The sequence below is a fragment of the Poecilia latipinna genome, unplaced genomic scaffold, assembly GCF_001443285.1.
Source record: "Poecilia latipinna isolate Pla-1442-1.1 unplaced genomic scaffold, P_latipinna-1.0 Scaffold1820, whole genome shotgun sequence".
In the NCBI taxonomy this organism is placed as follows: domain Eukaryota; kingdom Metazoa; phylum Chordata; class Actinopteri; order Cyprinodontiformes; family Poeciliidae; genus Poecilia; species Poecilia latipinna.
Genome location: NW_015114436.1, coordinates 69,031 through 82,790, shown reverse-complemented (window position 1 = coordinate 82,790; position 13,760 = coordinate 69,031). Strand labels below are relative to the sequence as shown.

The following is a 13,760-nucleotide window of genomic DNA, read 5'->3' as shown; positions in this document are numbered from 1 at the left end:
AGTACGGCGAGTGTCTGGTGTCAGCATGCGGTCCAGGAAGCTGTTTTTAGAAGGCGGGAGGGGGGGAACTACACGTTTCTGGCAGAATATCAGTCATGCTGTGGATGCTGAACCATCAGCTGAATCCTATCCTCCATCATCAGGGAAACACATCAGGCTCTGGTCCAGGTAGATCCGGACAGCTGGTGGGCTGGCATGTCTTTCCTTTTACAGGCAGATGAAATGAGGACAGAAACAGACTTGAAGCACATCCATGTGACTTTTATCTAAATGTGCAAGCTAAAGCGCAAACACACCCATAAAAGAAAAATAGGACTAAAATACTTGATATCAGTCAAATAATTTACAAAGTGATTAATAGTGACTTTAAATGCATCAAAAGTGACAATTTCCTTCAACTTTAAGTCTTTCAGCAGATTTCAGTGTAATGGAGCAACAAACCCAAAGGATTTGTTTACCATGATCATTAAACCCAAGAAGAGCAGATATGAAAACATTATAGCCGTCTAAAGCTAGTTATTACAAGAGACTTTATCTGAGAAATGTGTATTTTAGATGTAAGAGCAATACAGTAAAAACACTGTAGCGTCTTTGGATTTTAAAAAGGTAAATTACGTACTGTCACATGACCGTCGCCATGCTGTTACACTACAATGCATTCTGGGTAAATTATGTATGCTAGGTCTGATCGCGCTAGTAGTTCCGTCCAGTCAAATCAGTGATAAATTAAGCCGTTAAGCTTTTTCAATTTGAACCGGAGCGCGTTGAAATGGATGGAAATGAAGAAATCACAAAGAGTAATGAAGATGAGGAGCAAACGGAGGAAGAGGAAAGAGTTGGTGGAACAAGTGTTTGTGCTGCTGCTACTAAATGAAAAAAGAATGACACGTACCTCTGGTCGGACTGTCTGATCCTGTAAGAAGTCCATGTTTTCACATTCAGTAGCAACAGTTCCGTTGTCATTTAAAAGTGTCTTTTGTTTCTCCCAGCGTCTTTTGGTTGCTAGCTGCTGGCTGGGTTTATAGGCTTCGTGAATAAAAACTAACGCCACAGCATTTGTTTTAAGCTTGAGAGGGTAACGACCACCTGTTAGCTCCTTCATAAATTTTGCTTGTACAACTGACTCAAAGATTTCTGGAGAGAAATGTTGAGAGCACAAATATACGTTGTTCAGAAGTGTTCGGCTTTTTGGGAATCGATCCAGACTCGTCTCACTATTTTTTTGTTCTTAAATTACAGCCAACAGTGACAGAGTGTGGCATTGTCTGAATTCACACCAGCCAACTCAGGTAAAGTTAGCCTTCTTGTGTTTACTCTGTAGATTCCAGTACTGAACGGACCCAACCGTGTCATTAACCCAGCAAGTGAAAAAATGGCGACCTCCCTGGGTGAAATTATATTACGAAAGATATGACATTTTTGAAGTAATTGAGTTTTTATGTGTCAAACAGCAATTTCTTTTAATTGATAGGAAAATGAAAACATAAGACCGACATGTTCAGCTAATCGTGGATCACTTTAACCACAAAGTATCATCATATGCTGATATTATTTACTTCTCAAACCTTCTAATCCGATACTTCATTTAGGTTATTTTCTGGGTACAAAGTTGATATTTCTTAATATTTTTGCAGTAGTTTTGAATCAGGCTAATCTTTGCCGTTACCAAGGACAACCACCGTGTATCTTTGGCACAATTGGAGAGAAAGGACCAATTATTCCAGCGCTGTAGTTGTGGTATCCAACGTCAGCCTCCATGTTCACATGTTTCTGTGGCTCAACATCTGAATCAAATCGGTGGTTCATAACCAATTTTTGCAAAGTGGGCCAATGTTAAGCTGAAAGCACTTGGGAAAACCAAAATCATAGTTTTAAAACAAACTTTTCCAGCCTTTTGTTTATTATAGCTTTTCAGTAATAAAGTAAACCCTCTTAATTGTACTAAAATGAACAAACTAGTTACATTTTTGATGAAAATGGTTGTGTATGTCAAGACCAACTGTTTCCAAATTCTTCTGGTTGTTTTCTCGTATGAGAAGTAATATTTACATTTTAGGAAAAGCAGGTCAATGTTTGTTATTCTAGTTGTTCTGAAATTAACATGAATGATAAAGAACGTGTTAATAAATGGGAATCTATTTTTTATGGCAAATATTTTTCTTAAGAAGTTATTTATCTGTAAAGATTGTTGCAAAATGTGTCCATCTGCATCAATCACCTATGTTTGCAGGACAGATTTCCTCAATTTGAGACTCCCAAAATCCTTCAGAGGGCCATAAATGGCCCTCGGCCCGGACTTTGGACTCCCTAGTCTGTGAAGTTTTATTCCCCAACTCGAGACATAAAATCTGTTCTGCATGGGCCGAGGTCAGTGGATTGGACATGAGACCAGGAGACGCCCAGTTTGGTTTTGACTCTGTATCATCTCTTCTGATCCGGTAATAAATCACTGTGTTAGGATCCATTTCTAGTCCAGAAGGCATGTTAAGGAGCTCCAATGATTTATTGAGAGAGGATGAGGAGAAACTAACGAGCAGCTGTTCTACTGAGAGGAATGAGGTGGAACCAGATTCTGCATGTCAGATTTCTCTGGTCCGACCAGAACCGGACAGGACGCATCCTAGATCCATATTGGTAGAAAATTCCAACTCTAAAATTTGAATATTTAGTAAAACAAAATCCCATTCTGCCAGTTCTCATTATTCATGCATGAATGAATATATTTTCTAGCAGAGACTCTTGAGATTTTTCTTTTTATTGCATAAAAAGTCATTAATTTCACATCTAGATGAAATATTTCTTCACAATCATGCTGCCAAAAAATTGCACAATGTATAAAAACCTTTATCAGAACATCAACACACGACTGTAGTCAGACAGTAACGGCAAGCTGATCCAGATCTTTGTCATCTTCAAACCTTCGAACTGATGGGGAGTCAAGAAAAGTTCACAACAATCCACAAACATCAACAGATTCTTCTAAAAATGATTCTTTTCTGAAGATCTTCAGCTTTATTTTCACATTTAACAGCATAAAGAGCAGAGGTCGACCCGCAGAGGGCTGCTGGACAACCAGGATGTCCCACAGGAGAAACGACTCATGGCCTCTTCACTTTTTTAGCTATACTGTAAACGGACTCATCTACTGTTCAGACTGCAGTTTTTATATTTATAATAAGTGAAATCAGAAAGATTTCCAAGTGTCTGAAATAAATACTCAACATTTTTAGGTAACACGAGTAAATCAGTCCAAAACTAGACCAAATTGTTCTGGATTTATCACCTGAACTGCAAAAAGACAAAATCTTACCCAATGTTTTAGGTCTAGTTTTAGTGCAAATATTTTATTTCACTTGAAATAAGAGAAAAGTAACTTATAACCAACTTTTCACCAAGATATGAGCTTGTTTTAAGTCAATTATTCATTAATATGGAAGAGAAAGTACTAGTTCCACTGACAGATTATTTCACTGATAACATTCTAATTAGTAAAATTAGTACTCTTTAATCAATATTAATTATTTACTAAAAACACTCATATCTTGCTGAAAAGTTACTTATAAGTTAGTTTTGTCTCATTTAAAATGTGCTCAGATAATTGCAGTAGAAACTAAACCAAACTACTTGGTAAGATTTGGTGTTTTTGCAGTGTGATAAGTTCTGAGCCTCTGAGGTCATTCTGATTCACTTCCTGTGGGATCGAACTCTGCTCGATGAGAAACTGGTTCAGTCCGACACGCCGGCGTCAGAAAGTGACGAGGAAGACCTTCAGCATGTTCTGCTCTTAGAAAATCCGACATATTTATAAAAACACAAGCAGAGGGCGTAGAAATCCTCCCAGAAAGAGCTTCAAATCCTCCACATAAAGCACCAGGACACATGATTGTTTTCTCACAACAGAAACCATTTGGCACTGGTTCCGGTTCTTCACGATAAACTGGGAGCCGGGCCCGGGTTTACCGACAGACAATCGATGAGATGAGAGGAAGCCTTTTTCTCCCAGGAAAAGAAGATTCAGACATTCATTATGAGCAAATATAAAAAACGTCACTCACTTCTTTTAAAAATGTAAATTTTACGGAAGAGTTTAACTGCCAGAACTTGGAAATAAATTTAGAAGAAGCAAAATTTTAAAATTTTGTTATGAGATTTACATGACTTAACAAAATATACCGAGTCGTAATCTGTCAGAGGAAGATATGTTTATATCGTTAAAATGAGAAACTTTTATTTCTAGTTATTTTTGCTATAGCTAGAAATAAAACACATCTTGTTAAAATGAGAATGTTTCTTATAACAAAATGAAAAAACAAGTTTCTCATTAAGAGAAGCAAAATTTGTCCGTTACAAGGAGATAGAAAACACGTTTTCTTGTAAAACTAATTTTAACAAGAAGCCGCTCCTGAATTTTTCCAAGGTTATGGCAGTTAAAAGCTTCCATAAAATTTGGATTTACTAAATAAAAATGAGTAAATGTAAACTAGAATCATGAATACATCCAGTTCCCTTCATTCTTTTTATTTCTCTTTTTTTTTTCTTTGACCAAAAAAAAAAAAAAAACCCATAAAAATAATACTGACCAAAAGAAATGTAAGTTTTACTTTGGAGAAACTGGCTTCCAGTTTTACATTTAATTTAAATTTTAGGCTCTAATTCTGACATTTTTTACTAGAATGTAAAAATAAATGTCTCATAAAATCAGTTTAATTCAGTCTATAAAACCTTCAGAGCTTCATGAAATGCAATAGATTTATTTTCTTCTAGAAAATGCGACGTTTAACGTTACAGACGCAGAATTAAACTTTTGAACTTTGAGTTCATTTTCTGCATGAATGAAAACAGAAAAACTTCCTTTACTGACCATCAAAAACACATCAAACTTTACATTTATATTGTTTTATATCATGGACGCCACACAGACCGAAGAGGTAATAAAATGTTAATTTGTTAAACTGTTAGAATAAAGTATTTCTTCTTTAAATCAAATATATTTAGTTAAAATCTGTTTAATCAAATTAAACCTTTTTGTTCTGCAGCTTATCTAAATTCTGGTTTCTGAGGTATCAGAAGAATTTCAGGAGATTTTGGATATTTTTAAGGTTCAAAATCCAACTTTAAAGATACATTTGCTTTATGTCAACATTTCCTTCTATTTTTTTTTGTATATTTCATTAAATTTTCACTTTTGTTTTAGAAATTTAAAGACAAAAGAATCTTATAAAACGTATTATAAAACGACCTTCCTCTAATTTAAGTTACTTTCCTGTAACTTAACTTTTTGAACCTTAGAGGCTATCGTTCAGTACCTTAGAGGTTACATTAATGTAACTAAGAAGTTCCCCTCTGATAACTTAAAAGTTAGCTTCTTGAACCTTACAGGTTACCTTCCTGTAACTTGGAGGTTACCTACTTCTAATTTTAAAGTTACTTTGTAACTTCAATCCTACTTTCCTGAACCTTAGAGGTTACCTTCCTGCAACTTCAAGGCTACTTTTCTGTAACTTAGAAGTTACCTTCCTAAACCTTAAATTACCTTCTTGAACCTTAGAGGTCACATTCCTCTAATTTAAGTTACTTTCCTGTAACTTAAATGTTACTTTCTGAACCTTTGAGGCTATTGATCAGGACCTTAGATGTTGCATTAATGTAACTAAGAAGTTCCCCTCTGAAGCTAACTTGAAAGTTAGCTTCTTTCACTTTAGAAGTTACCTTCCTGTGACTTTGAGGTTACCTACTTCTAATTTAAAAGTTACTTTGTAACTTCAAGGCTACTTTTCTGTAACTTAAATATTACCTTCTGAACCTTAGTGGTTTCCTTCCTGTAATGTAGATGCAACGTTCCCATGACTTTTGGGGCACATTTCTGAAATGTGGAGGTTATCTTTCTGTTATTTTCTAAAACTTACATCATACCTTCTCACAGCTTAGTTTTGCAAATACAAAATGAGCTAATGGCTACTGGAAACTCATCAGTATTATAAAGTCTCTTTCAGTCAGAGTACCTATTATAATTGAGCTCTCCTCTTCCTACCAGGTTAAAAAGTCGCCTCATATGACCCAATACCTGTCCTTGTAGGTATTAGGGAAATATCAGGTAACAAAAAAGTAAATTGAGTCATCAAAATTTAAAGTTATGGAAAGTAAGATGTAATTTCCAGGATACCCTTCAAATTTTCTCTCCTGTTGGAGACAAAGGCAAAAAAAACGTTTTAAATAAGGAGAAAACTTCCAAACTTTAAACACTTCATGAGAGCCGCATTGTCCTGACAGCACCCGAACGCATCACGTCGATCATCTTAAATTTTCTTCCTTTTCAGGCCGTTTGTGGGTTTGTGGAAGGAAACCAATGAGGTGAAGCGGGCGGCAATTAATAGTTCATCACAGTAAATGGTTCGGTGGTGAAGAAGCAAAGTTTACTGATCTTTGTTGGCCAGGAAATCTCGGGACGACCCGTTGGTTTCCAGCGCCACTCGCTGGAATGAGGAATTCGTTCCTCCTGTGTTATTGTGAATCTCCATCTGCAGACCTGAAGACACAAAGTTACCATCAGTCAAGTCCAGTTACTCTAAAATGAAACTCGCTGACCATCAGAATAACCACTGACTGAGCAGCTGGAGCACCAAAGCATCTCATTGGCTGGTTTAAACTGTCTTACCTGCCCCGCCCTCCGCGTCGGGTTCGGCGGACGGCGGCTGGGCGGCCGAGGCCGGAGGAGGCGGCGACGGGTAGTCAGGCGGCGTCTCGTTCTCGTCTCCTGATAGGTTCCTGGGAACTCCCGTTACCATGGAGCCGGAGAGGCTGACGGGGCGCTTAGCAACGGGTAACTTCCTCTCTGGGAGACGGATAAACATTTTTAGATTTATCTGTTCAAACAGCAGGCAGAGGCGACACAAATCCGATTTTTTTCAACCAAAACAAAAAACAAACAGAACTTGCGCTACTTCCATATTTGGAACTAAATTGGATCTGTATAAGATTATTTTTAAAACGTTTCGGTCATTTTATCCATCTTTTATGTCATTGATGCGAACATGCGTCATAATTCTGCACCAGAAGAAGCCGGACGTAAAAAATGTCTGAAAATTATTGTTTTTATGAACTTATAGCGCGTCGCATCCTAATCATGGCTCTGACTTCACATGAAAACAAACTTCTCTACAGAAGTTTCAGGAAATGCTCTGCTAAAGGCCGTTAGCTTTGCTTTCCTTTTCATCTTCTTTTGATCTTGTGACGATACTGTCAGCTCCCTTTGTTCTGCCTCAAAGTCGACACATAAACGGCTCCATCCATTATGACTTCCAGAAACAGAACGCTGCTCTGACACAATAAATCAATTCATTGCATAATAAATTCAAACAAAATTTTCATGATTTATCGTTTTTCTCTATTCTTTCTCTAAACCAGGAACTGTATGATAAAAAGTCTTCAGTCTGGTTCTTTGGTCTCAACTAAACCATTATTTGACGGACAATTTTATTTACATAGATCTCATAATTAATTTTATTTGTTGTTTCTGTTGTTCTGTTTATTTAATTTGGATATTTAAAATGTTTTCCAGTTCCAGCGTTAAATGTTCATTACAATTTAAAGTTTATTGATCTTTGAGAATGTGTTCTTGCATCATATTAGTTGAAAATGGGCTCAAAACAACAATATTATTGTTTATCGCAATAAGTAATCATCCAGCAAAATTTGTTATGGTGATAGACTTGAGTTTAGAGAAACAAATCTGTAAAACTTCCATCTGTTGGATTAAAAATCGATTCTTAACTTTTCTTCTGTCCTCGGTACTGCTGGGACTTCCTCCTCTGTTTGGATCCAGCAGACTGCAGATCTCTGGACCCTGAAGCCAACAAACGCCTGGGTTAGCATGTTGGGTTAGCATGTTGGGTTAGCATGTTGCCTCAGCCCCCCCACCAGGTGAGGGTTACCCGCGGTAACAGCTGGCGGCTGCAGCTGGTACCCAGTCAGTTGGCACCAGCCCACCGGGTACAGGTCCGGAGACTCGCAGTCCACCCACTGGTCGTACTCGTCTTCCCAGCCGTCGAAGTGGATCCGCAGCAGCCGGTGGACGATCCTGGTCACCGTGGCGACGCAGACGAGCCGCGGCTCCATGAGGTCCACGGCCTCCAGCTTCATCCCAGGACGGAAACCGTGGTTCGGGACTTCCTGTTGGAGCGAAGAGAGGGGAGTTTAAACGCTCAGCCTGGTTGGTAGACGAGTCGTCATGGCAACTCCACCGTTCCTGACGGGTTCTTCTGGGTTCCTGTGGTTCTAAGGGTCCATTCTGCTGCCAAACTTTAACCACAAAATTAAAATAATCTGTTCCATGTCCAAACAATAGTGGTAATGTGCTTCAAAATCAGAAATTAGTCAATGGGTAAAGTTTAGTGGAAGGAGGATCGTGGTGTGGAGCCACTTTTCAGGAGCCAGGCAAAAAATAAGTTAAAAACAAAGTTTTATCTGTGTTCTTGTGCAAATATCTTGGTACAATATAAACAGAAAACTAGCTTAAAAGTAATTTTTCAGCTTGTTTTAAGACAACTCCTCGATATTAATGAAAAAGTTCTAATTCCACTGCCAGATTATTTCACTGTAGTAAGATGTAATAAGATACAAACTTAGCACACTGCAGATTACTCAGTTAACCACTTACGCCTATTATGTACAACATTGAAAATACATTAGAATCAAATAAATCATTTTTTAAATAACATTTTATTGGCTAAGGTGTAATGACAGAATTACTTTATCAATTTTAGGAAAAAATGCATTTGCAGCTTAAAATATACTGTGAAAAACTCAGTCATAGTCTTTATACTCCAGTCAACGAATATTTGACTCCTACTTTAGTTGATGTTATTTTAACAATTGATTAATCACAATTAATCGCTTCAGTAGTTCAGAATCCATCTGTTTTTGGTCTGACCTTGTTGAAGAGGTTGACCGGAGCGGCCACTGACTTGCTCTCCTTCAGATACTCGAACCACCTGAAGGGAAGACCGGCGTAGCCTGAGGAGGAGAAACAGGCGGAGGGTCATCCCTCCACGCTTCCAGGATATTCCAAAACTTTCCAAATCTGCTCATCTCCATCTGAAGAGGTTTTTAATTCACAACTTTTCCAAGAACTTCCCACTTCTCATTTCCTTCCCAATATTAATGTTCTTTCCTGGACGTACAGAAGCTTTTTGTTCCAACTTTTCCAATCAGAAATTTTATCAAGTATTTGAAAAAAAAAAAAAAAATCTTCTGATTTCTTCAAACACTTTGTTTATTGGGAACAGCGTCCAAAACAATACGCTGCAAAAACACAAAATCTCGCCGAGTATTTTTGTTTAGTTTACAGTGTAAACAGGAAATAAGACAAAACTAACTTACAAGTATCTTTTCAGCAAAAGAGTCAAAAAACTTTTTCATGAATATTATTTTAATATTCATGAAAAAGTTTTGGTTCCACTTGCAGATTATTTAACTTTATGAAATGGGGAAAAAATATAAGTGGAATAATCTGCCAATATTAAGAAATTATTGAGCTTGCTGAAAAGTTACTTGTAAGTTAGTTTTCTATCTTTTCAAGTGTACTGAGATATTTGCAGTATAACTAAACAAATTGCTTGGTAAGATTTTGTGTTTTTGGAGTGTATTCCTTTGTTTCTGTTATTTCCAAGTTTTTAGAAGCCATCCGATTTAACAGGATGTTTATGCATTTCTTTAAACCTGCAGCTGCAGGAAGCCGGACGTACCTCTGGGGGGCGTCAGCTCGATGTTATTGATCTCACAGAACCCAGCGGGGAAGATGGACGGAGACGTGGAGTGATAACAGAACCAGTCGGAGCCGTCGGCTGCTTCCGAGCCGTCGATGCCGATCATCAGGTATCCGTCTGCCAGAACCTGCGGGAGGCGACGGAGGCTGCAGGTCAGGCGGAGAAGTTTGAGTCGGCCGTCTGAGCAGGACGGACTCCTCCTCCTCCTCACCTTCCTCACTGTGGCCACGCAGATGGCAGACAGGTTCAGCGGGTCGATGGCCTCCAGCTTCATCCCGTCCTGGAACCAGAGTCCGGTCTGGTCCACCTCCTTCACCTGGGGGACAGAGGACATCGCTCTGAGGTTTACAGGTGTTAAACTGCCGCCTGGTGGTCAGAAGATGGAATAGTCTGATGTAATGACCATGATCAAAACGAGGAATAAACTAATGATTATCTTAGCAATTATTCCTATGATTAATCGATTAATTGGGCAAAAGAATTGGCACATTCTGATTTTTCAATTAACTACTTAAGCATTTTATACAATATTAGAAATGCAGATACATAATTCAATTCTTTTTATAAATAATAAAATTTTAATTCTTTGGTTTGAAACAATTAATCACCATTAATCATTTCAAGCCCAATTAAAATCAGGTCAATTAGTGAAAAAAAAATCCAGAAAATGTCAGAATTAGTTTTAAAATACTTTCTAGCAACTTTCAGCTTAATAAGAGAACAACTTGAAAAGGCTGCAGATGTAAAATATGGTTAAAATCGATTTTACAATCAATAAATTTGACATCTAAACAAGTTTAAAATGCATGAAAAACAGATTTTAAAGATGAACTGTGAGCCCAGCTGAGGCTCACCTTGGCAAACAGCTGTCCAGGAGCGTCCGTCTGTCCATCCAGCTTCCTCATCCCATCTGGAAACAGAAAAACAGAATCACCCTCCGTCCGTCTGTCCCTTCTTCCTCCGCACCGCCAGACTTAAGCCACGCCCACCTGATCGTTTGAAGCGGTGTCCGATGGAGCGGGACCAGCCGATGCTGTGGATCAGCGGGCTGTACATGTGGCACCAGAAGTCGTCCGTCCCGTCGTCGCATTCCTCGTAGACGAGCCGCAGCCGCCCACCGATCACCTGCAACGACACGGTCGTCATGGAGACGGAAACGCTGGAACCGTCCGACCGGGCAGACGCTCACCTGCTCCACCAGAGCCACCCGAGTCCGACACAGGTGGGTCTTATCCACCACCTCCACCCTCATCTGCTTCTTGAAGGGGAACTGCATGCTCTCCTGCACCTGGAGGAGGAAGAGGAGGAGAAAGAGGAGGAAGACAACGTCAAGCAGCGGCTTCTTCCCCCAGACTGTCTCAGATCAATCAATCAAATTTGTTTGTACAGCACATTTCATCAATAAGGCAGTTCAAAATGCTTCTTATGATAGAAACACAAAAATCAACAATCGATTTAATTTTGCTCCTCAATACGCTTTGCATGTTTTCAGATCAGGTTTGAGCGTTTTAACAAGTTTGTGGTGTTTTCAGGGCCTCCGAGTCGTCTCTGCATTAAATTTACTTCTTCAGGATTCATACAAATCCAGCGCATCAAAATTCAACAACTTTCCGGACATTTCAATCAGTTATGGAACAATATTTCTTTTTATTTACCAACATTTATGCTTCATACCTGTAATCTCAGCACGATAAAAAACAAAATTGTATTCCTTATTATTGAATCCAATTGGGCTCATGTATAACTTTGCTGATGTTCAGATGCAGCTATCGCAGTTTTCAGGTTTAATCTGTGCAAAATCGATAGTTTAATCCTGAAAAAAATAATAATCTCCATAATGATGGAAGCTGAATGAGCAGAACCAAACTGAAAGCCTCTGATTCATGCGTCACCTTCGATGAGAAGTCTGGTGGCAGAGTTTTGGACCCGGTCAGTCTCTTAATGAGGAAGGTCTTCCAGTTGGCGAACCTGTGCAGGATGGCTGCAGACAGAAAAACATCAGCCAATCAGAAATCAAACCAAACGGGTCGGTCTGCAGCAGAAAACCGCCCAGGATCGGGTCCGTCGGAATCGTTTACTCACTCTGAGGAGGAACCAGCGGTTTCCCTCCAGCCGCGCACCAGCCCACCGGGTGGATGTCCGGCACGCACAGGTTCAGCCAGAAGTCCCGGGTGGAGTCGCTGTCGAAGCCCTCGTAGCGCAGCAGGGCCTTAAAACCTGCAGGAGGAACCAGAACCCGTCCTTTAAACTAGAACCTCCCCAGACGAAGGTTTGGATGCATCAGCTGAGCTCTGGGCGCTAACCGGCTAGCTTGATGATGCTGGCGATCCAGTAGACCTTCATGGGCAGACCGCTGTCGGTGTTCGGGACCTCAACCCGGACTCCTTCACTGACGCTGCCCCATGACTTCCCCATCAGAACCTGGACAGACGGAGAAGTCCAAAGAACTTCGGGGGCAAAATAATACAAAAATTGGGATCTGTTGACTTTCTGTGAATGTGCACAATTGTGGAATCTCAGAAAACTGGAGGGACAGATTGATCTCATTTAGCATCTGGAGTCATGAGGGCCACATAAAAAGCTACAGCGGGCCACATTTGGGCCCCAGACCTTGAGTTTGACACATGGAAACCAAGATGGAGCTGAGGAGATGAACTCACGTGTTTGAAGCAGCTGACCGGCGCTCCCGTCACTTCTCCGTCTCCCAGGTAACGCCCCCAGTCAAACATGTCCACAGAGACTGCAAGACACACCGCCAGCGTTAAAAAGCCGCCATGTTTATGATGATGATGAGTGAGGAAGGCTCTGTTGCTACCCACCGCTCTTTCTGGCGCCGCCCTGCTGGCTGGACTGGTGCTGGGCATACACAGCCAGTTTGGTCATCAAAGGCTGTTTCTGCAGAACTTTGGCCTTCTTGGTGGGTGGCTTCCCCTTTCAAACAGACGGGAAGCAGATCAGAACCTTCTCGGGTTCTGGGAGGTTCTGATCAGACTGGGTTGGGCTCACCTGCAGTCTGGCCAGGATGCTGGCCTTCTTGGAGTTGGAGGAGAAGCTCCTGGAGCAGGAGACGCTGCAGAAGCGCTTGGTTTTACTGTAGAAAGCGTCCCGGACCCCGATCATCCCGCACATCTCACAGGTGGCTAAAAAAACGACGGAGAGAAAAACTACCACGAAGGAAAACTACCACCTGCTGAGATCCGGGTGCAGGGGTGCACAAACTTTTCCACATCATGGCCTCCAACCAGCATTAGCTTCTGGCTGGGGAACCCCACAGACAATGCTACAAAATATGCAAACAAACATCAACTTTCAGAATGTTTTTTTTATCACTTTCATTTTTTTTATACTTAAATGCCAACTCATACCCTCTGATTTCAGTTCATAGAGTTTTGTGCAGCAGTGTCCTCCACTGTCTTATTTCTTGACAGAAATGTTTCCATTTTGCGATTGCTAAGCTAACTTTAAGGAGCAAAGCAGCTTGATAAATTTGACTCTCAGCCAACCAGAAAATTAACATGGAAAATAACATTTAAATAAGTTATGTTACCTTAAATATTATAATGATTGAAAAAGTACAGTGGAGTATTAGAGCCATATTAAGAAAAAATAATAAAAAATAAATTAAAATGCAAGATATAGTCATAATGGTACAAGAATAAACTTGTACGAGAATAAAGTTTTAATATTATGACTTTATTCCCATAATATGACTTTATCCTCGTAAATTTTACTTTATCTCATCATTTTATTTTGTTTTGTTTTCTTAATGAGGCTCAATACTTTGTCGTAAAAAATGGTTTTGATTCTAATAAAAAATTTATTAGACTAATTTTTATATTTTCTCCCAAAGTTGTGACGCCCCCTGGTGGAAAGACACTGCGCTAAATGTCCCTGACATTTACAACCAGTTTACCCTAATTAAAGACTCCCACCAAAAACAATGTGGTGCTTAATTCAGTGCTTTTCAACCAATGTTCCGCGGCACACTAGTGTGCC

General features: G+C 39.7%; 1 protein-coding gene across 2 annotated transcripts in view; it reads right to left on the bottom strand.

The window, feature by feature from the left end:
* Positions 1-5,260: 5,260 nt before the first annotated feature.
* LOC106934530 (MBT domain-containing protein 1-like) overlaps positions 5,261-13,760 on the bottom strand; it is a 15,292-nt gene continuing 6,792 nt past the window's right edge. The window contains exons 3-18 of one of the 2 annotated variants that reach the window (XM_015014497.1): positions 12,771-12,904; positions 12,584-12,695; positions 12,425-12,504; positions 12,068-12,185; positions 11,847-11,981; positions 11,657-11,745; positions 10,954-11,052; positions 10,754-10,889; positions 10,619-10,674; positions 9,976-10,080; positions 9,744-9,891; positions 8,930-9,012; positions 7,932-8,169; positions 7,772-7,843; positions 6,656-6,832; positions 5,261-6,526 (exon numbers count right to left, since the gene is read on the bottom strand). In XM_015014497.1, the coding sequence (XP_014869983.1) occupies positions 6,414-6,526; positions 6,656-6,832; positions 7,772-7,843; positions 7,932-8,169; positions 8,930-9,012; positions 9,744-9,891; positions 9,976-10,080; positions 10,619-10,674; positions 10,754-10,889; positions 10,954-11,052; positions 11,657-11,745; positions 11,847-11,981; positions 12,068-12,185; positions 12,425-12,504; positions 12,584-12,695; positions 12,771-12,904 (1,895 nt within the window). In that variant the 3' untranslated portion in view covers positions 5,261-6,413. The remainder of the gene's footprint in view (positions 6,527-6,655; positions 6,833-7,771; positions 7,844-7,931; positions 8,170-8,929; positions 9,013-9,743; positions 9,892-9,975; positions 10,081-10,618; positions 10,675-10,753; positions 10,890-10,953; positions 11,053-11,656; positions 11,746-11,846; positions 11,982-12,067; positions 12,186-12,424; positions 12,505-12,583; positions 12,696-12,770; positions 12,905-13,760) is intronic. The other variant, XM_015014498.1, reaches the window with a different exon arrangement.